At 36.0% G+C, this 24,219-nt stretch overlaps 1 protein-coding gene across 5 annotated transcripts in view; it reads left to right on the forward strand.

The window, feature by feature from the left end:
• Upf2 (UPF2 regulator of nonsense mediated mRNA decay) overlaps nucleotides 1-24,219 on the forward strand; it is a 695,457-nt gene that overhangs the window by 211,711 nt on the left and 459,527 nt on the right. For all 5 annotated transcript variants that reach the window (XR_016547840.1, XR_016547841.1, XM_090387842.1 and 2 more), the window contains exon 14: nucleotides 15,029-15,121. Coding sequence is in view for 3 of the 5 variants with exons in the window: in XM_090387842.1 (XP_090243968.1) it covers nucleotides 15,029-15,121 (93 nt within the window). In the remaining 2 variants the exon portion in view is untranslated. The remainder of the gene's footprint in view (nucleotides 1-15,028; nucleotides 15,122-24,219) is intronic.

Here is a 24,219-nt window from a genome sequence, read left to right on the forward strand (position 1 = left end):
AAAAATTGAAAAACTGTATATCAAAGCTTTTAAATATTAATTTTTTTCTTATTTTGATTATAAAAGCAAACATTAGAGATTATAAAAAGTTTATAAACATTAGAGATTATAATATCAAACATTGATTATGAAGCCAAACATTAGAGCAGCTTATTGTAAAATATAAAGTCAACATACAATTTTTAAAAAATATTATTCCTATTGATTAATCCAAAGAAAAAAATTGGAAAATTTTTTCTTTGAAATAATATCCTCTCTGTTATGTAAAGTCCAAAGAATTTCTTTGTTTTCACCTTATATATGCTCACATATCAGATTTTGTTGAAAGGGTATGACTTGTATTAGTTTTTCAGTTTTCAAAACCTAAATGTACAAACGATTACTACTACTTTTGTAAAGCACAGTTGATAACTGATAGCATGTCTCTGTAGAGTTTCAAGAGAACGTACATATTGCAAGCATAATTTATTCATTCTGAATTGAAAGAACTTTCAAAATATATTAGTATTACTATTAGTAGTGGCAAAATGCAAGAAAACAAGCTTTAAAAAAAAAAAAAAAAACTTCCCACATCATCTGTTTATCTACTCCAATAATTTGTCTAGTTCCTCCTTAAATTTATTCAAACTACCCACTTCCACAACACCAGATGAAAGCTTGTTCTAAAAATCAAAATACCTGCTAGTTGAAAGAAAATTTACTCACCTACAATCATCTTTCCTCATTTAAATTTATGCCCTCTCTGAGCAAGAGGAAGGATGTTCTCAGCATCCTTCCTTTTGACACTTATTTCATGGAAGTTTGGTGCTCTGCTTTACCTTGTCGCTATCAAGACTTACCAAGATGTTTACTACAATTTCTCATAGGTTAAACTCTTTTCATCTTTTGTCTTACTTTTCTGAATTTCTGACACTTGATCATGTTGTTTTTTAAAGGAGCATAACTACATTAATGGATTTTAAGGGAGGCATCAGAATTATATATGAATTTAATTTTATACATATCATATATTTAATTTTTAATAATAAAATTTTGCAAATGCTTGGAGGATCGAATTTTTCTTCAATATATAATTTCAATATTTCAATCATCTGATGCACGTGACTCATGACTAGGGCTCACATTACCAGTCAAAATCTTAATACCGGTATTTCAGTATTTTTAATTTATGAAAACGGGATACCGGTATTCCAGAAAAAAACATTTTTCACAATAAATCTTGATAACAATTAGGCACAATGAAGTAAGAAAAAAACAAGTAATTACTTGAATTCACGTTTTAAATCAAACTTTTATTACAATAATAAATATTCTAGCAAAAATTATTAAACATAATTATTCTAAAAACAAAAAAATAAGCATCCACACTACCTGTCCGAATAAAGTGAGCTCTTAAGAAACTCAATAATGTTATCGTTTAAACTGGATCTAATTTTGGTACATATTTAATTAGCGGAAGAAAACGTTCTTTTGGATTCTGTGCCTGGTTGGTGCTTTGTACTGAGATAGTCGTAGACGAGTTGCAGTTTAACCCCCTTCCCATTCCCTCACCTTCAAAAAATCTTATTTCCTTTTTATCAAAAATAAATTTCCCTATACCTTAGTATCGCCATCAGTGATACTAAGGTACAGAGAAATACTGAGGGAATCCTCCCCCCACACACGAGTATATATGTTATATGTGAGCTGTCAGTTTCTCAAGAGCAATGACACAAATATAAAACAAAAGTCATTTATCATACAAATCTACTTACAATACATAACTCATGTTCATTTACATCTAATCTATTCATTTTTCTCATTTAATCTGTTAATACACACTATCATTTCCATAAAATTTCTCTCAATTAACAATCTCAACTCTCTGCAGCTTCAAACACTAAACTAATTCAGTCTTAATCACCAAGATCAATTCTCTTCACAACAGCAATCCATAAGTGGCCAACTTAATGCTAACAATTCCGTGTAATCTCTCTTAATTTAGCAATATCAATTTTCTTTACAGCTTCAACCAATAAACCAAATAAATACTAAACATTTCCTTATTTCTTGTGTTTCTTCAACTTCAACCTTACTCTAAAATAATCTCCCACTTTATCTAAGTACCATTTCCAAAACAACACAGTTCAGAGGACTTACCTTCCTTCTCTTTCACGGTGGGATTCCTTTGTGTGGGTTCCTTCCACGGAGTGCGGTGATGTCTCTTCTTCTTAGTTGAACTCTGCATCTCTGCTGTTTAGCTCTTCCAGTACTGTCTTATTTTGGGATTTCGAGAACAGTTCTCTGTTAATACTGAAGGAAATTACCACAGTAGTAGTAGAAGCCAGGGCACTATCTGACTGGCTTGTTATTCAACTTCCGGATTAACTTCTATCACAGGAACATGCCTGGCGGAACCCTTCACTATATAGCTGGACACTCTCAGAACAGAACTGGACCCGAACTGAACTCAGAACTACCACTGGAAGTCTGCAACCCTCTGAACAACAACAACCACAAACCCCTCTTTTGGTGCAAGCACCTTATTTGTTTCCTTCTCATTTATTCAATTCCTACTATTAGTTCACACTCTCCCTATATATATTTATATATCTTGTTCAAATTTTCAATCGTTAATAAAATACTCTTTATTCATCCACTCAAGTTCAAATACATTTTTTTTAAACTTCTAGTGGATGACACTTGATGTTAATACAGTTTTTTCAAATATTAATTCATTAATTAAATTTAATTAATTAATTTTAGTTTTATATGGGGGAAAAAATTTCTCTTATATAAGATATTTAGCAGGATATAAATTTAGGAATAAATACCATCAGTGGCGAAGCGTGTAGATCGCTGGAAAAAAATTTCTTTTTCAGATTCTTTTTTCATTCTGGGTTCTAGTCTGAGTCAAGGAGGGAACAAAATGGAAAATGAAACATGTGAATAAAAATAATAGTCCAACACCATATATAGAAAGGAAAATGGAAAATTGCAAGGAAATTCTTTCTATTTTGCCACTTAATATTGTGATTCTGTCATATGTATATACATATTTATATTAATTGTAATTATTTAATAAAAAGTAACTAAAATAAAATTTTTCTTTGTTGACCTAAGTAGGAATTGACTTTAAAAATTTTTTTTTTATATAACTTGTTTATTTATTGAATTGGTTGCAAGTTACAGTCGCCCCTTCTACTACTTTTTTATACGTAAGCTTATGTGCAAATCCCAGAAGGGTTTGCATGCATTTACATATCTTCCCCTATCTAATTTCAACCTGACCCAATCACATGGTATTCTTTAAACTCACTCTTCTTCCTTTGGTGGGAAAACTGAATTTTTTTCCACACAACAAAACGCCTTCATCTTTTACCTCCAGATCACCTGTTCACAATATCTTTGAACTGCTCCATACCGATGCCCTTTCCCAAAATGCACTAAGTGTCGCATTAGTGTTATGCACTAAGTGTTAAAATTAAAAGGGTTCTGAACTATTGTTCAGAAGCTTTTAATTTTAACCCTTACACACCTGCCTTACCATTCTTCACCATATTCCTTAATTGCACTACCAGGCCTACTGCCACTAATGGGCGGGGTTCGAGCCCGTCACCACCAAATACAGAGGATGCGGAAAGGTCAGGGGATGACCACCGCATATTCCTGGAGCAATATGGCCTTAGTTGCTGATGCTCCTGAAAAAAAACCAAAAACCAAAACCACTAATGGAAATATTTCCGTAATGATGTTTTCATTCTTCCTTAAGTGCTTTACTTCCACACACACACTATACTTTTTTTTTTTTTTTTTTTTGGTATTTGTTGTCGCATAGGCTTCTATGGCCATAATGCACCTCCCAAGGTTTTTGCAGTACTTTGATCCAAGCCCGAGGCAGGAATCGAACCCACGACCTTTGGGTTGCCAGGTAGGCACTTTACCCACCCGGCTAGCCCAGTCGGCTCTATACTTACTAAGAGAAATATATTTGTAAGATTTTGTCTTACAGTTTCATAATGTTTTCAGGTTTCCATTGCATTTGTACTGTGTATAATAATCCCTCATTTGCAAATTCAGCAGTATTAATGATTTATTGTTGTCAATTTTATAACCTTTATGTGAATAAATCATGGATAATTATTTTTTACATTAGTACCAAAAAACCGGTATTTTTGTATCAATACTGGGATTTAAATACTGGAAAAAAATGACCGGGATCCTGGAATCTCGGTATTGTAAGCCCTACTCATGACCTCTATTATACAATTTTTGGAACATTCAATATTTAGTAATTGCTTATTGAATATGCCAAGCATACCATATTCAGTAATATATAATAATAAGCCATAGTGTGTCTATATGGAAATACATTTCATTTAATGGTGATATCAAAAAATTTTCAATAAAGTTCAGTGGCTTCTCTTCTGCCAGAAAAAATATTACATCTTCTAAAGAAAAAAATTCAAAGAACACCCTATTAACGTTTAATATTTCTTTAATAACTCCCTATTTAGATAAAATTATGTCATCTCAATTAGTGTGATGTTATATCATCATTCGTTATTTTTAGAGTGGTATCGCATCATCTTGTTTATAGAAACATCCTCCTGCTGCCATCTCTCTTTGCTTCCTATTCAGCAGCATATGGTATACACTCAGCTAACTCAAAGAAGAAAAGGATAATTATTGCTCTTGATAGGGAGAGCTTCTCTATTTGACAATAGTTGCAAAAGTTGTCTGTAACCAGTCCGCTCTGTCAAAGTTACTTAAAAAGAACATGAGACCAGAGATGTCAAAAGAATATCTGGAACTGGACGGAAACAAAAAAGTAATGGAACACAGGACATAGTTTTGAAGTGTCTATGCCTCTGTATTTGTGGTCCAAGATCCACTGACAAAATCTGTGTGGTAAGAACATACTGGGACAAGTGCAGATGATGGAATTGTTTGAAGAATACTAGTGAATGAGTGGTATGAAAGCATATTGACCTCAAAAGAAACTCTTATTGGCAAGATCAATTAAAAAAAATCAACTAACTTAGGCTAAAGAACATGCTAATTGGCCAATTCAGCAGTGGGAATATGTAATATTTTCATGAATCCAGATTTAATCCCCATGGATCAAATGGCTTAGATCTAAAAATTCACCCTGACTGTATTCAGTTAGCAGTAAGGGTCCATTATGCCAATTCAGCAGTGGGAATATGTAATATTTTCATGAATCCAGATTTAATCTTCATGAATCAAATGGCTTAGATTTAAAAAAATCACCCTGACTGTATTCAGTTAACAGTAAGGGTCCACTATGCCAAATGGTTTGGGAATGCATAACAAGCAAATGACTGGATGGAATACTTTTTTTTTTTTTTTTTTATTTAAATTCCAAACATGAAAGGTATTAGAATCTATAGTACTTAGTATTGTACTTTGGGTGAAGGTTGAGAAGATGAAAGAAGATAATTGTTGACATTAGACATGAATTTCTGTCGATTATAATTTTCAGGAAATATGTGTGAAGGGAGGCTATTCCAGAAAATGTAGGTTGAGGAGATAAATGAAAAAGAAGAAAAGTTGTTTGTGAGTTTGAAGTAGGAGAGCAAATGGATGTTGACTGGCTGTGGCACTTTAGCATTAGCATTAGTAGAGGCATATGATGCAAGAAAGCAAGCTTATTCAGCATCAGCCAAAAAAAAAAAAAAAAAACGCACCACTCCCATTTCACCCCTCCGTTCGCTTGAAATACCTGTCCAGTTGAGCCTTAAATTTGTTTAGGCTATCAACTTCAACAACAAGTGATGGAAGTCGGTTCCACCAACCAACCACCTGCTGGCCAAAGGCAAATTTTCGCACATCTATCCGACATTCGCCCTTCCTCAATTTGAATTTATGCCCTCTGAGCTGATTATTCTGAGCAAGATGAAGAATCCCATTGGCATTGAGCATGCTCAAACCATTCAAAGCCTTATACACCTCTATCAGATCACCTCGCCGGTGCCTAGTCTCCAGACTCTGTAATTTGCAAAACTTAAGCCTTTCTTCGTAAGAGCAACCCTTTGTTCCATTCACTAATCTTGTTGCCCTTCTCTGTACCCGTTCCAGCAGCTCTACATCCTTCTTGAAATGAGGCCTCCAGACCTGTATACAGTACTCAAGATGTGGCCTAACCATTGCCTTATACAAGGGAATAATCACCTCCTTATCCCTGCTAGAAAAATTCCTGTATATCATTGACAAGACACCATGAGCTACTCTTGCAGCTCGTCTGCACTGCTCAGAGAACTTCATATCTGCCTGCACAATTACCCCCAGGTCCTTTTCATTCTCCACCACTGTCAATGTAGTACCGCAGAGTTGATACGTTGCTCTGGGGTTACTGTTTCCCATATGTAGTACTTTACATTTGTCAATGTTAAACTTCATTTGCCACCTCTCAGCCCATCTGTTCAACCTTTCCAGATCCTGTTGCAGCAGCATAGCATCAGTGGTGTCCTTAACAACCCTGCCAACCTTTGTATCGTCTGCAAACTTGGACATTAAACTTGATATCCCATCATCAATATCATACATAAACACCGAAAACAACAATGGACCCAACACTGAACCCTGAGGAACTCCACTAATAACATTAGTCCACGTTGAGCAGTGTCCATGATTACCACTCTCTGTCTTCTACCACTCAACCATCCCCTTATCCATAGCAGCAATTTGCCTCCAGTGCCACACTGCTCCAATTTGTGCAGCAGTCTTCCATGTGCAACAGTATCAAAAGCCTTTCTAAGATCCAAATATATAATATCAAAGTTATTCCCTGCATCCAGTTCTTTTGTGACTACATCATAGTATCCAATCAAATTGGTCAGGCAAGACCTGCCCTTAACAAAACCATGCTGCGTCTGAGCTATAACTGAATTCTTGTCTAGATGATCCTGCAGTGCTTCTTTAACCAGTGCCTCCATTAATTTACCTGGAACAGAAGTTAAACTAACAGGTCTATAATTACTTGTGTCAGCCTTTGATCCTCCTTTGTGAATTGGGGTTACATTTGCACATCTCCAGTCTATGGTACCTCCCCTGAGTCCAAAGAAGCTCTCATAATTATGGCTAGGGGTTTGCTTACTTCCTTTGCTGCCTCCTTTAATATAACTGGATAGATCCCATCCACCCCAGGTGCCTTTTTTTTTTATGTTTATCCTCAACAATCTCTCCTCCACTTTCCTCTCAGTTATTACAAAATCATCCAGCTCACTGCCAATGTTTACTTTACCTACATCATTCTCCTTCGTGAATAACTCCTCATGCGTGAATGTAGATGCAAAATACTCGTTTAGATTGTTAGCCACCTGAGCAGGATCCTCAACTGTTGAACCATCAATATCCAGTGGACCAATCTGATTCATCCCTTTCCTTCTTGAGTTTAAATAGGTAAAGAACTCTTTTCTGTTTTTCTTTGCATCCTTTGCCAAGGATTTTTCGTAATCTGCCTTTGCCTGCCTAATCTCCTTTGTGACTTGGTTACAGACCAACTTATATCTATCATAGGCTTCCATGTCACCCATTAATTTGTAGGTATCCCCATGCATTTTTCTTCTCAGCCACATGTCTCATTAGTTCATCTGACAACCATTTAGGCCTAAACCTTGAACAATATTTCTTGGTTGGTATGTAAAGCCTGGTAGCCTCCAAGATTAGTTCCTTGAATGCTTCCCATTTTGAGTTTGCTGTTGGTAACATCATCAGTTGGTCCCACTGTATAGAATTTAAATACTGTCTCAGACCATCATAGTCGCCTTTACGAAAACAAAAACCCTTCCCTTTACCTCTGATGGTAGTTACCTCCTTGAGTAAATCCCACTTCAACACACTGTGATCACTGCCACCTAGTGGTTCATTTTTCTGCAGATTCTTAATGTATGAAGAATCACTACTGATAATCAGATCAAGAGTATTGCTCCCTCTTGTTGCCTCACGAACATGCTGATGTAGAAAACAATCATCCAATAAATCCACAAAAGCCATGCTAGTGTGCGAGTGACCAACCCACAAATTCCAGTCAATATCTGGGAAATTAAAATCCCCCATTATAAGACTCTCTGATTTACTGGCCCACTTGTTTGGACTGGTTGTAAGAAGGGGGTATTATAGAAGACAATTGAGAAGAATGGTGCCCATGGGTGGCATGTATAGAACAGGCATGCAGCAGAAACAGAACATCTCTGAGACAGTGAGTGGAGAGACTAAGAGATGGGTCATCAATTAACGTAACTGCTCTTTTGAATGGAGTGTAGAAGTCTATGGGAATGATATTCCATGATATAGCAGATTTGAGATGTATACAGAGTGAGTAAAGTGAAGAAAAGCAGAGAGTAAAAAGAGGAGAAAACCCAGTTTTTTAGATGCAGAGAAAGCAATATTTGTGATGTGCTTATGTCAAGCAACATTAGAAGTCGGGGTAATCCCTAATAGAGATATGTGATCTTGTCTATAAATCTTTGTGTCATTGAAGATAAGCATAGGAGCAGAAGAGCCCTTGCTGTGAGATATAAGAGACAGAAACTGAATTTTAGAAGGATTGAAATTAACTAAGTTATCTTTCTCCCATTGGAGAATTGATAGTGCTTGTTCAAGAAGTTGAAGCTGTTTGAGCTGTGCAAGGTTTTTCAAATTGAAATGCAATGTGCTGTCATCAGCAAAACTGGATGTTATTTCCAGTCAATGGAAAGTCATTAATGTAAAGGAGGAAAAGAGTGGGAGAATGAACTGAACCTTTGAGAATACCAGCATTAGTGGAGAAGTTAGAATACAGCAAACTGTCTACCATCACCTGTAGTGAACAATCAGAGGGTAAACTGGATACCCAATTACAAAAAACGTTTGGCAGTCCATAAGGTGGAAGCTTATTTAAAAGACCTTTATCCCAAACACAATCAGAAGTCTTTGAAACGTCAAGAGCAACTGCTTGTGTTTCACAAACTTTTCCATTGACTTTGTCAATTGATAGGTAACATTTGCGAACATATTACCAGTGGATTGACACTGATGGAATCTATACTGATAATCATTTATCTGATAGAATGTTTCAAGATAGTTTAGGAGTTGGCATTTAATGGATTTCTTCATTATTTAAGAAAGAGTGGAAGTAAGTGTAGTGGGACAATAATTGTATGGTAGAGATTTGTCACCCTTTTTAGGCAGTGAGCAAATTTCCAAGCAGAAAGAAAAAACACCAGTGGAATAAGAAAGTGTAAAGAAGTGACACAAAACAGTGAAAGTAGTTTATCAAGATCTTCAATACAGGAGTTTGAAGAAAAGTAGGATGCTAGAGGGCTTTTTCTTTAGCTGAGGTGATATTAGAACCAGTTTTAACAGAAATGGAACGCAGATGTACAAAAGTTTAGCCAAATGCTTTGGCAACAGACCAGAATGCTCAACTACTGTTTGGACAAGAAGCTGCTTTTCTACCCTTTTATTGTTTTATTATTGTAACAAGCTTTGACCTAGGCAGAAAATAAACCTGGAGATTTTGATGCAAGTCAACTGTGTAGTCGAGTGGTCAGGAGCGGGAGTGCAGTAGCACACTCTCCTTGAGTAGACCGGTATTCAAGCCCCTGACTGCTGAATACAGTCGATCTGCCAACCTGCACTGGACCAGCGTGGAAGATTATGGTCCATTTCCCTCAGCATGAATTGTTGAGGAGGCTTCCATCCTGCAGTGGGTTGATAATGGCTGCACTTTACCTTTTTTTTTTTACCAACTGTGATATGTAACATTCTTATCTTGAACAGCCATAGCACTTTTATTGGAAAACCAAGGTTTTAAGGTTGGGTGTGGAATAAAGGATTTCACCCCTGCAAGAATAATTTTGCTGACACCATCTGGGCAAACATTGACATCAGAAGATTTAAAACAGTAATCCAACCAAGGAAAAGAAGAATAGAAATCTCGCAGCCCATCTCATTTTGCATTCTTTTAATGCCAAACAATATGAGGTTGAAAATGCCACGAGAGAAAGGTTCCACTGGAAAAGAGACCATCACCAAGTTGTGATCTAAGGTGCCTAGAGAGAACCACTCACCTTGACCATGTATTTGGAGGGGTTTTTCATGAGAAAAAAGATCGAGGGAATTGGCTGTATTGTTAGGATTGACTGGTATTCTGGTAGTTAAATGAACGATGTATGAGGTCATTATCAATTGCAAAAGCCTGAACATCTCGGTCAGCTGAGTCCATATGAGTAGAAATCTAAAGCCAATTGGAATTGAGAATGTTAAAATCACCAAGGAAAATTACACCGTTAGGAAAGTTGAACTGGAGAAAATCAATTTCAAAGAATGTTAAAAGTATTCAAAAGTATTCAGTTGGGAGAATGATAGAAGCATCAGATGGATTTGGCAGAACAGGTTAGAGAGAGAGAGAGAGAGAGAGATTTTAAGCTAGAAAAGATCGAAAAGAGGCGTTTCCAAATTACTAAGTCTTTGATAGGAAAATATCACAGTGGACATGTGCACAGATACCACCACTGAAGTAAAAGGAATCATACACTAAATAATTAGGACAACTGAGATGAGCTGTGCTTGAATCAATTGATTATTAGGATTCTGTCAGAAAAAGTAAGAGAAATGGACATCATTGAGATTGGAACTGAAACCGTGTATATTTGTGAGATGATCTGTAAGATGAGAGTGTTTGTGAGGTTTAGATCTTTTCTCAGATAAGTTTGACTATTCATGATGTATTCAGTATTAAGAAAAGATGGGTGGGACATGTTTTATGAAGTAATGAAATTTTTGGATATGGCATAATACACAAAAAGAATATACAGCTCCTTTACATAATGTGGTTTGGACAGTGCCCTGCAAACACACTACTCGGATTCCCTCCAGTCACTATCTGGCAGAGTAGAGGCAGCGAGATTATACACTAACTGACCCAGATGCCTCCTAGAGAGTCACCAATAGGTTCGATCTGGAAGACTGTCTAGCAGATGGCTTTGACCACTGTTTTAGAGCTGCATCCTTGAATGTAAGAAAGATTGGATCTCACCATGATGCCCATCATAACTTCAAAAGACATCTATCATACTGCATGATAGAAAAGATAGGGGTGGTTGCCCCAGCTTTGCTCTGGAGACTAACATGTGTTTCACCACTTCGAACCTCCAATAAGCGAAGCGGTCATGTTGCAGTGATTAATGAGGGGCATCTACCTCCTAATATTGTGTTGTAACAAGATGGGTAGCATTCCCCTTTCTGATGTGGACAACACACTGCAATCCCTGATTACATTGATTTGTACCTTGTGGTCACCTCCAGTATACTAGGTGCTGTATTTTGGGGCTTGCACACAGGGTTACTAGCAGTCCCACCATCGTGATGGTGCAAGCTGAAGATTTGGTTGTGCAGAATAACTGGATTTTGCTGAAATTCGTTCCGCTTGACTCAAGTGTCATCCGAATATCAGTTCCATGAGTGTTTAGACTCTCAGATAGCAAGCCCTAGCTTCTTGTCATACCTGAGAGATTGTGTGCGACAAGCCTCGAGGAGCCTATACAAACCAAAGTTGACTGTCAATGATGTTACCATTAAATGGAAATGTAATGGTATCACCACCATCCAGCCATGCACAGGAGATAATGGAAGTTGATTCCACATGACCAGAGGGTTCTCAGAAGCACAGCAATAGTGTTAGGCCTCCCTGCAAAATATCAACCTTCAATCAACAGGGATTGAAGTTTGTATGAACACTACTTATAGAGCTTCAATTTTCATGAGTGAGCAGCATTGCATGAGCCCAAACGTCACCAACAGCAGTCAGCAGTGCACAGTGCAACAAATGCCATAATTGATTCATATGAATATATTTGTCAGATATGAGTTATGCTCCCACTGATAACGATTCTGCTAAATAACTTCATACACTTTATAATAGTGTGTAGATAAACATTTTAAGGCCAAATGAAAACATTATTTTTCACACTGATAACTTTGTATCTCAAGATGAATTGTGCTTCCATAATAGTTCATTTTCTCTGTGGCAACTTTCATGACCAGTATGACTGGACAAATTCTAAATTTGTTAGTATCACAAATTTTATGAGCTCTCTCTGATAGAGTGAATCCATTCTATAACAAAAAGAATAAATAATGGAAAATGAGTGTCTTTATTAAAAATGGAGTGTCTATAAGAGGTAAAAATAAGAAACTCTTCTGTCACCCGTATATTCTTGCTTCTGTTTATTGTCAGTATTTTCATATACAATTTTTGTAAACGCATAGCAACAGCATTTCTTATGTACTTTTAGGTGTAGTTTACTGAAACTTAATTTTTTAGAAGTCGAATAAAGAAATTATAAATTAAAATGTTTAATGAAATATTAATGGATCCCGTAGGTCTGCATTATAGTCCAGAATAATTTTTGCATGGTAACACAGAAATGGTAGAGATCTTCAAATAGGCCTCTGGGGTTAGGAATATTTATAATAACTGCACAATCATACACCAACCGTTATTAAAAATATAAATAGTGTTATGTTATATTAAATAATGATGTAGATAAATGAAATAAATAGAATAATATAATTCCACCGGATAAAACTGATAAAAAGGTAACTGTCTGTACAATAAAATATGAAATTTTAAACTGCAAAGAATTATTTACAATAAAACAATGTAGATAAAACAGAATGATAAAAGTGCTAAAACACCCTGGCTTTCAGAGGCATCCAACAGTGAGGTTTATTGTACAGCACATCCTTAAATATCAGCAGGCTCACGGTTCTCAGCACATGTTTCTACAGGAGCATGGGCAGTATTCTCCTCATGTGCACTGGAACCGGAAATGGCTTGGGAGCATGCCAGGCGGAACTGCTCATCCCGTCCAAGAACCACCGCCTCGAAGAGGGGATGAATGCAGATTTTCCTGTCTCTATTAATGGTATTGTCAGAGGAAAAAATCTGCAAGCTCTCGAGCCATTTGCGGTCCCAAAATCTATGTGCCCGGTCTACGATAACAGCTTCATCTGGGGAGATTTGATACGGTGTTTTAGCGCTTTTATCATCCTGTGTTTTATCTACATTGTTTTATTGTAAATAATAATGGTTGATGTATGATTGTGCAGTTATAATGAAAATAGCAAGTATGTATGTTTTCACACCATTAAAAACATACACATAAAAAAAGGCTAATAATATATAATCATGGTATTAACAAAACTACATGTATTAAGAAAGAACAGTGGTACTGTTAATGGTGACTCTGCACAAAGATTTTAAAGGAGACTCTTCTGGACATCATCAGAGATGTAAGAAAAATCTAATATATAATCATGGTAATGCACAAGTTAGCGCAATTGCATCATTTCTGTACATAGCTAACTATTTAAGTAGTTATAAATTGGAATCATTAAGTATATTTCATATTGTGAATACCTTCACAACAAGTTGCCACAATATTGCACTACCATAAGAGAAAACTATTGTTACTTATTCTCAGCAGATACCATCACCCATATGGCACCGTTTCGGAGCTTATTGGCCCCTCATCAGTGGGTGGGTGGGTACCCTGGTGTTGCAATGACGACAACCCAGTTGCAAAGTATAAATCCATAATATGAGAGATGCCTGATGGTGTGGAGTAATTTAAATTACGATATAGTTTAGGGCTAAAGCTTCAGGTTATGTAAAGAGTTTAACTAATGTACAAGTTAGTGCAATTGCATCATTTCAGTACATTACTTAAGTAGTTATAATTGTTGTGAAGATGAGAATATGAGATATACTTAATGATGCCAATTTATAACTACTTAAGTAGTTGGCTATGTACCGAAATGATGCAATTGCACTAACTTGTACATTAGTTAAACTCTTTACATAACATGAGGCTTTAGCCCTGAACTATGTCATAATCATGGTATTAACAAAACTACATGTATTAAGAAAGAACAATAGTACTGTTAATGGTGACTGCCGCACAAAAATTTTAAAGAAGACTTCTGAACATCATCAGAGACCTCTTTCAAGGAATAGAAAATTGTTTTGCAGCATGATTCTATGTCTTGCTACACTACATGTAAGGGTACAGCATTACATAATCATTTATTTATTTTTTTTTTTTTTAGGTGAAGAAGTTCATGTAAAACTGCACTATCCTATCCTTATCATGGCCAGCAATAGTCCTGATTTGAGCTGGAGTGTTATGGGACGGAAAATTCTTCTAAAAAAGCCACCAAGCAATGACATTGCAAGAAACCACCATATGTTTAGTGCTATGAAGTAAGCAGTGGTTACTTCGAGAATCTGATACACTCCATGCTGGACAGGTGCAGGGCAGTAATTAAAGCTCATGGTAGGCCAACTAAATCCACAAAAACTCCATCTTATTACATTGATATTAATTTCACACTTTGGTCACAATGAAAAGGCTTTCATGTGGCCTGCAGGGTAATTATGTGGTTATTTATAAATAAATATGTCTAAATAGTTTTTTCTTTAATTTATTTTCTTATCAGTGAAATTCATCATTTTACATCAGTGTATAACAAATATCAGGCTATAAGGGTAATTATTTCATCTGTAATGCTTGTTTTGGGAGTAAATTTACAGTGATTCAATTCATATGGCCTCCACTGTAGAAGAGAAAGTATGCCTGCCCAATTATCATTATTTTCTTAGAATCAGCTCTTGGTGAACAGATGCACCCAAGTGTGTTTTCTAGCACTAGAAATGCAAATTCCTTTTATAAAGTCATATAGAGTAGAGCTAGTTTGAAATTTAAAAAAAAAAAACTGCTCGATAAACAATTATATTTAAAATGTCAGAAAACTAAGTCATTTATGCATACTAAAAGGAAATTTTTGGGACACCAGGACAAATTTCAGAAAAGCAGAATTCTGTCACCCTAGCCAAGTACTTGTAATGGGGTTACCAGAAGTTGATTTTCATGTGCAGTATTAAAATCAAAGTAAAATTATGATTTTTAAGATTGAATTTTTTATACATTTCTTTATTTATTTATTTAAATTTCATCATAATTATTTTCTCATAATTTAGACCAAAGGTGAACTTAGCACAGAAAGAAGAGAAAAATATGAAAATGCACAGGTTTCATTTCAGAAACTGTTTTCCAATACACAGCAGTTTGCCGTACGTATTTTTATTTTAAACCATTTTGAAATAAAATTCATTTCTTGCCAAGTGAATTTTATTGTGCAAAAAGTATTACATTAACTAAATTAAACTTTCACACAAAAGAAATTACCTAATTGGCTCTCTCTGAATTCCAGATTGAATCCTGCCATCAGGCCTAATGTACATGTTAGAAGACTGTATTCTACCCTGTAGAGTTAGTAACAGCTGCTAAATCTTTCCTGAATTAGACCTGATGATAGGATTCAGTATGAAATCCAGAAATATCTCCAATTATTAAATAGTTCTGTTGTATGGTAGTTTAACTTAATGTAACAATTTTTTGCACAGTAACATTCAGTTGATAAAAGTTCACATGGTTTAATTAATTCATTACAAACAATTGCATAATGCCCTTCTCTGAATTATTCACATGTTAAAAGAAAGTGTAAGTATAAAAAGTTTGGAATGTGTGTGTCATTGCTGATCATATCATAAACTTTTGTACTTAAATTAAGTTCCTAAAGTGTGTCAGAACAGGAATTAGCACTTGTTTACTCTTCTAGACTTCTATAGTTTATAAATAACAGTTGTATTTATTCCTTTTTGTCCCCCCCCCCATTAATTTAAACATAATGCAGGATGTCTCATTAAAAATGTAACCCTTTGGGGAGGGACAATTTTATTGTTACCAACTTAGCATGTACAGTATTTACAATGTTATAAAGTTATAACAAATGTTGATCCTGTTGATCAGTACAATATCAAGTCTTGTTTGCAGCATTTCGTGCCACTTGTTTTAACAGTTATTAATTTTCATTAATGTTTTGTGATTGCATGTTCAGTATTATTCTTCAGTGCTTCCTTTGAGCAGGGGTTATTTTCATAAACAGAATGTTCAAATCACCACACAGAAAAAGTGACCACAGGAGTGAGCTCTTGTGACCTTGAAGGCAAAAGCTATTTGGAGATAATTCTGCCCATAGTCAAATTTGCCATACAAGTTTCTCCTTCCAGTTTAAAATAATTTTCCCTTTCTCCTTGTTCAAGTAGAGCAATAAATCACATTGTTATGCCTTCATAAACCTTAACACATTTGCTCAAATATTATTGGGCACAGTATTTTTAAATGCGTGTGTGCGCGTGCATGCACACACACAAAACTCCGAACTTCATGGGTTGAAGGTTTTGTGAATAAAGAGTTATTTCATGATAGTTATGTGCATTTTCTGTAATCCATACATAGCTGCCAACTCTTTTTAACACAATTTGGTACCTTCTTTGCTGTACTAGAGTTGATACCATAGAATTTCTCTCTTTTTAATAAAACACCATATTTTCCTGTTTCTTTTTCTTTTTTCGAAAAATAGTAAAACTGCATTAAAATCAGAAATTTTTCTTAAATTCCTTAATGCATATGGCCATGTTAAACACCTGAGAATAGTTTGCCATGATTGTTCAGTTAGCCAGAGAGAGAGAGAGAGAAAATAAGAAAGAAAAAAAAAACTTTCATTCTGTAAGTTTTCATTTTCAGTGCAACATATACAATACAGCCCAGAGATGATTCCCTCTCACAATTTAGAAAGCACTGAAGATTAATAAAAGAACTTAGTTTATTAAAAAGTAATATAATTAAATATTTTTTTTTTTATTCAAAGAAAAAAATTATGCATTTTCATCTCGTTACTAACGTTGTTGATAGAATCTATATACATATATTATTTCATATTCAAATTCAAACTTAATTGGACTGTTGTCACTGTAGCTACTAGAGAATGAGGGTACTAACAGCTTGTTATATACTTTATTTCTTATTTTATGTTTTTTGAATGCACCTACAGTAGATCCTATACCACTTAGGACCCTGTCCCAAGTTAAACAATATGCATATAATATAATGTTTAATTTTTAACTAAAGTGATAGCATTAATGCCACATATCAATGGCACCAACTCAAAAATCAAAAAACAGAATGAATAGGTTAATTCGTTGTAATAATAGAAACATAAGAAATTAAGTGTGTGCATAGATATATATATATATTTTTTTTTATCACTCACTTTATTACTTTAACCTTCAATATACACACACACACACACACACACACACATATTTTATTTATTTATTTTTTTAATGAAAACCACAAACATAAAGGGATTAGAACCTATAGTACTTAGTACTGTGCATGGGTTGAAGGTTGAGAAGATGCAAAAAGATACTTGGCGCCATTGCACTTGAATTTCTGTTATGGTTGCGGCACGTATTTGAATTGGTTTTTTTTTTTTTTTTTTTATGTGAACCCCAAACACGAGAGGTATTAGAACCTATAGTACTTAGTACCGTGCTTGGGTTGGAGGTTGAGAAGACGAAAGAAGATATTTGTTGACATTGGGCTTGAACTTTTGTAGATTGTAATTTTCAGGAAATGTGTATGAAGGAAGGTTGTTCCAGAAAACGGCAGTTGAATGAATAAATGAGGAAGATGAAAAGTTGGTTCTGTGGGTTTGAAGTTGGACAGTAAATGGATGTTGGCTGGTGGCGGCACGTGTTCGGACTGTTTTGAAAGAAAGAGAGCGGGAATTATAGAAGCCAATTCAGAAGAACAGTGCCCATGGAAGTATCTGTAGAAGAGGCATGCAGCAGAAACAGTATGTCTATGAGAAAGCGAGTGGAGAGACTCTGTTAGAGATGAATCATTAATTAACCTAACTGCCCTCTTCTGAATGGAATCAAGAAGCCTGAGAGAGGTTTTGGGGGCACCACCCCAGATGTGGGAACAATATTCCATGGCAGGGTGGATTTGCGATTTATACAGAGTGAGCAGCTGTTTGGAAGAAAAGTAACGCCGAGAGCGAAAGAGAAAACCAAGTTTTTTAGATGCAGAGGAAGCAATATTTGTAATGTGCTTGTGCCAAGAGAGATTAGAAGTCAGGGTAATCCCAAAAGAGATATATCATTTTGCCTAGAAATCGGAGTGTCACTAAAGATAAGCATAGGAGCAGAAGAATCCTTTTTGCGAGATATAAGATAAGACTGAGTTTTAGAAGGGTTGAAATCAACTAAGTTGTCTTTGTCCCCACTGGAGAATTACCTGAAGATCGGCATTTAAGGAATTGGTAGCAGATTTTCGAGAAGTTGAAGCCGATTGAGCAGGACAAGGTTTCTCGAAATGGAAAGTTGAATGCAATGTACTATCATTGGCAAAACTATGGATAGGATTTCCAGTCAATGGAAGAAGGTCATTGATATACAAGAGGAAAAGAGTGGGGGAAAGAACTGAACCTTGGGGGACACCGGCATTAGTGGAGAAGTTAGAAGACAGCGAGCCATCTACTATCACCCTCAGTGAGCGATCAGAGAGAAAACTAGATAACCAATTACTAAAAACAGTTGGCAAACCATAAGATGGAATCTTGTTTAGAAAACCTTTATGCCAAACACGATCAAAAGCCTTTAAGATGTCAAGAGCAACTACTTGTGTTTCACCGAACCTTTCCATTGAATTAGTCCATAAATGGGTAACATAAGCCAGAATATCACCAGTGGATCGACACTGACGGAATCCATACTGGCGATCGTTGATCAGACGAAAGGTTTCTAGGTAGTTTAAGAGTTGGCGGTTAATTGATTTCTCCATTACTTTAGAAAGAGTAGAAGTAATTGCAATGGGACGATAATTGGATGGGAGAGATTTGTCACCCTTTTTAGGAACTGGCTTGATATGAGCAAATTTCCAAGTAGAAGGAAAAACACCTTTGGAATAAGAAAGTGAAAAAAGGTGGCAAAGAATAGGAGTAAGTTCAGGAGCACAGGTTTTGAGAACAAGTGGAGAAATACCTTCGGGACCTGGAGCTTTCTTAGCATCAATATTCATCAAAATCCTTCTGATATCCTTTTGACAAATGACCACAGGAGGCATTGAATGGAGCGTGTTGGGAATGGTGGGAGGTGTTTTACCAAGATCATTAATACATGATCTGGAAGAAAAATGGGATGCTAGCAGGTCAGCTTTATCCTTGGCTGAAGTGACAACAAAACCATCTGGTTTGGACAGAGGTGGGAGCTGAGATGGGCAAAAGTTGCGGCCAATGGCTTTGGCAAGAGACCAGAATGCTCGGCTACCATTAGGGCAAGAAGCATGTTTTCTAATCTTAGCCTGTTCAAACTCTAGTTTGGGCTGATTAATAACTGCTTTACAATTGTTGCGAGCTTTGATGTAGGCAGAAAATGAAACCGGAGAATTAGAAACAAGCCAATTACGATATGCAACATTCTTCTCTTGAACAGCCTTAGCACATTTATTGGAAAAACCAAGGTTTAGATAAAGGACGAGATTTTAAAGTGGCGTGTGGGATAAAGGATTCCATTCCTGCAAGAATAATTTCATTGACACGATCTGAGCAAATGTTGACATCAGAAGTTTTGAAACAGTAATCTGACCAAGGAAAAGAAGAAAAGAAGTCTCGCAGGTCATCCCATTTTGCATTCTTGTAATGCCAAACAACAAGAGGTTGGGAATAGCCATGAGATAAAGGTTCCATTGGAGAAGAGACAATCACCAAGTTGTGATCTGAAGTGCCTAAAGGACTTCTCACTTCGACTGTGTACTTAGAAAGGTTGTTTGTGAGAAAAAGATCAAGCGTATTGGCTGTACGATTAGGATCGTCCCGTATTCTTCTAGGTAAATGAACAATCTGTGCTAGGTCATTAGTAATTGCAAAAGCCTCAGCATCTCGACCTGCTGGGTCGGTGTGATTAGAAAACGGAAGCCAGCTGGAGTTGTGAACATTAAAATCACCAAGGAAAATTACCTCACTGTTAGGAAAGTTGGACTGGAGAAAGTCAAGTTGCAAAGAGAGGAAGTCAAAGAGCTCCAAGTGATTAGTGGAGTTGGGAGAACGGTAGAGACAACAGATGAATTTGACACAATAAGGTAGAGAGATTTTAAGCCAGAGAAGATCAAAGAGAGGAGATTCCAAATTGCCAAGTCTCTGACAGGGAATGTCAGAACGGACATATGCACAAGTACCACCTTTGAGGCGAAAGGAATCATACAGCAAATAATTTTGGCATCTGAGATGAGCAGTAGTTGAATCAACCGATAACTGAGATTCTGTCAGAAAAAGTACATGGGGTTTGGCAGACTGCAAGTGGAAATGGACATCGTTGAGATTGGAATTGAGACCACGTATATTTGTGAAATATATGTGGAATAGAAAGGAGAAATTATAGAAAACAATTCAGAAGAACAGTGCTCATATAAGTATTTAATGAAAAGGCATGCAGCAGAAATAGTGCATCTATGAGAGAGAGTAGAAAAACTTTGTAAGAGATGGGTTATTAATTAACCTAATGACCTCTTTTGAATGGAGTCTAGAAACCTAGACTCGAAATGTGGGAATAATATTTCATGGCGGGTCATATTTGAGATTTGTATAAAGTGAGTAACTGCTTAGAAGAAAGGAACACCAAGAGCAAAAGAGAAAATGCACTTATATAGATGCAGAGGAAGCAGTATTTGTGATGTGCTTATGCCAAGTGGGATTAGAAGTCAGGGTAATCCCCAATAAAAATATGTGATCTTTTCTAGAAATCTGAGTTTTTTCAAAGATAAAGATAAGCATAGGAGCAGACGAATCCTTTTTTTTTTTTTTTTTTATATATAAGACAGGACCGAGTTTTAGAAGGATTGAAATCAACTATGTTACCTTTGCCCCACTGGAGAACAGCATTTTAAGTGTTGGTGGTAGATATTCAAGAAGGTGGAGCTGGCTTTGCAAAGCAAGATTTCCCAAACTGGAAGATGGAAGGCAGTGTGCTGCTGTCTGTAGAATTATAGATAGTATTTCCAGTCAATGGGAGAAGGAACTGAACTTTGGGGAATACCAGTATTAGTGGAGTAGTTAGAAGATAGAGAGCCATCTACCATCACCTGCAGTGAGCAGTCAGAGAGAAAACTGAATATTCAATTATAAAAGACAGTTTGGCAAACCATAAAATGGAAACTTATTTAGAAGACCTTTATGCCAAACATGATCAAAAGCCTTTGAAATATCAAGAGCAACTGCTTGAGTTTCACCAACCTTTTCCATTGAATTTGTCCATAGATGGGTAAAGTCAGTATAACACTAGTGGATCAACACTGATGGAATCCATACTGGCAATCATTGATCAGGTGGAAGGTTTCAGGATAGTTTAGGAGTTGGCACCTAATGGATTTCTTCATTACTTTAGAAAGAATAGAAGTAAGTGCAAGATAACAATTGCATGGGAGAGATTTGTCACCCTTCTTAGGAAGTGGCTGGATATGAGCAAATTTCCAAGTATAAGGAAAAACACCAGGGGAATAAGAAAGTGTAAAAAGGCAACACAGAACAGGAGCATCGGTTTTTGTGAAAAAGTAAAGAAATACTAACAGGACCTGGAACTTTATTGGCATCAAGATTGTTCACAGTTCTTCTGATATCATTTTGATGGAAGACCACACAAGGCATTGAATGGAGTGTACTGAAAATAAATGGACGTGGTTTACTAAGATCATTAATACATGAATTAGAAGGAAGTTAGGATGCTTGCAAATAAGCTTTATCTTTAGCTGAGGTGGCAATAGAACTATAGGGTTTTAATGGAGGTATGAGTTGAGATGGGCAAAAGTTGCTGCCAAGAGACTAGAATACATAACTACCATTTGGAAAAGAAGCAAATTTTTTACTCTTAGCCTGTTCATAAATCTAGTTTGGACTTATTAATAACTGCTTTACAATTGTTGCAAGCTTTGGTGTATGCAGAAAAATGAACGTGGAGATTTGGTTGCAAGCCAGTTGCAATATGCAGCACTCTTATCTTGAACAGCCTTAGACACTTATTGGAAAACCAATGTGTCTAAGGAAGATTTAGATAATGGACAAGATTTTAAGTTGCATTGTGGAATAAACAATGTCATCCCTACAAGTATAATTTCACTGACATAATCTGAGAAAACATTGACATTAGAAGATTTAAAACAATAATCGTACCAAAGTAAAGAAGAATAGAAATTTCACTGATCGTCCCATTTTGCATTCTTTAAAGCCAAACATGAAGATGAGAATGACCATGAGAGAAAGGCTCCATTGGAGAAGGGACCATCACCAATTTTTGATTAAGGTTCTTCAAGTACCACTCACTTCGACTGTGTACTTGGAAGGGTTGTTTGTGAGAAAAAGATTGTGTGTTGGCTGTGTGCTTAGGATTATTCTGGTCAGTAAATGAACAATCTATGCAAGGTCATTAGTAAATGCAAAAGCCTTAGCATTTTGACAAGTTGGGTCCGTGTGACCATAAAATGGAAGTGAGCTGGAGTTGTGAACATTCACTCACTTCGACTGTATACTTGGAAGGGTTGTTTTTGAGAAAAAGATTGTGTTGGCTGTGTGCTTAAGATTATTCTGGTCAGTAAATGAACAATCTATGCAAGGTCATTAGTAAATGCAAAAGCCTTAGCATCTTGACCAGTTGGGTCCGTGTGACCATAAAATGGAAGTGAGCTGGAGTTGTGAACATTAAACTCACTTAGGAAAATTACCTCACTGTTAGGAAAGTTGGACAAGTTTCTAAGAAAGGAAATCAAAGAGTTCCAAGTAATTAGTGGATTTAGGAGAGCAATAGAGGTGACGGATAAATTTGACAGAATGAGTAAGAGAGATTTTAATCCACAGAAGCTCAAAAAGAGGAGATTCCAAATTACTAAGTCTGTGATGGGGAATATTAGAACAGATGCAAGGTATGGCTATTAAATAATGAGACTGCCTCCAGGCACTACACTCCAAGCAGCACCTGTGCAATAATGTCACAGCAGTTGCAGTGACCTTGAACCTTTCCCTATTTTATCTGTCAAGTTGCACAGCAGTTGACCTTGAACCAAGTATTACCTGAATATCAGTTCCTGTCAAGTTATGTTCCAACATGCTCATTCACTTTTCAGTGAGACAGGTTTTCATCACCTTGTGTTTTCGCAGTTTGCTGGAAAAATGATAGACAAAAGAATTAAACAATGAATCATCCTCAAATTTTTAACATAAAGGAAACCCCACCTGAAAGTTATGAGTTGTTTCAACAAGTTTATGGAGAAGATACTGTGTCATGAGCTCCCATGTTTGATTGACATCAAGGATTTTTAGAAGAAAAAGAGAATGTGGAAGATGACAAATGACCAGCCTTTCCAGTATCCATGAAAACTGACAAAAATGTGGACCGTGTAAGGATATTAATTAAGTGATCTTCATTTAAACATTAGAATGGTTGCATCAGAACCCAATATGGACAAAGAAACAGTCAAAATTTTTTTAAAAAATTTAGCCATGAGAAAAGTGTGCCAAGATGGTGCCAAAAATTTTGAATGAAAATCAAAGTTTGTGAAGATGTTTTTAAAAAAATTGAAGAAGATGCAGAATTTCTGATTACTGTAACTACTTGCAATGAATGTTGACTCTTACAATACGACCCAGAAACTAAAAGACAGTCTCTGCAATAGAAGACAAAGCAATCATCCAGCCCAAAAAGAGTAAGAATATCAAAATCAAAAATGAAAACCATGCTTCTTGTTTTCTTTGATATGAAAGGAATTATTATGGCTGAATACATCCCACCAAATCAGACTGTCAATCAAACATACTACATTGAAGTTTTGACAAGGCTGCGTGAAGAAATTCAAAGGAAGAGACTTGAATTGTGGAGGGATGGTTCGATGCTCCATTAAGACAATGCTCCAGCTTACAATGTGCTCTCAGTTCAGCAGTTTCTGGCCAAAAAATAAATCCTTGTGTTTTAGAAAATGCACTCTACTCCCAGACCTAGCCTCTTGTGACTTTTTTTCTTTCCTAAACTGAAAAAGGGAACTAATTTTCAGTATTGAAGACATTAAAAAAAAACGACTGAAGTGTTAAAAGGGCTTAGAGAAGGTAACTTTCAAAAATATTTCCGTGACTGGAATAAATGTATGGAACAGTTGCTTGCAAGCCCAAGGCAATTATTTTGGAGGGGATAACTTGTAAGGTAAAAATATTTATTACATATATTTTGTTGCAACACTCTTTTTATTTAATAACCACACCTTTTAATCAGAAGTACCACCTTTG

Source organism: Mastigoproctus giganteus, chromosome 13 (assembly GCF_048544385.1).
Source record: "Mastigoproctus giganteus isolate SK-2022 chromosome 13, ASM4854438v1, whole genome shotgun sequence".
Taxonomy (NCBI): domain Eukaryota; kingdom Metazoa; phylum Arthropoda; class Arachnida; order Uropygi; family Thelyphonidae; genus Mastigoproctus; species Mastigoproctus giganteus.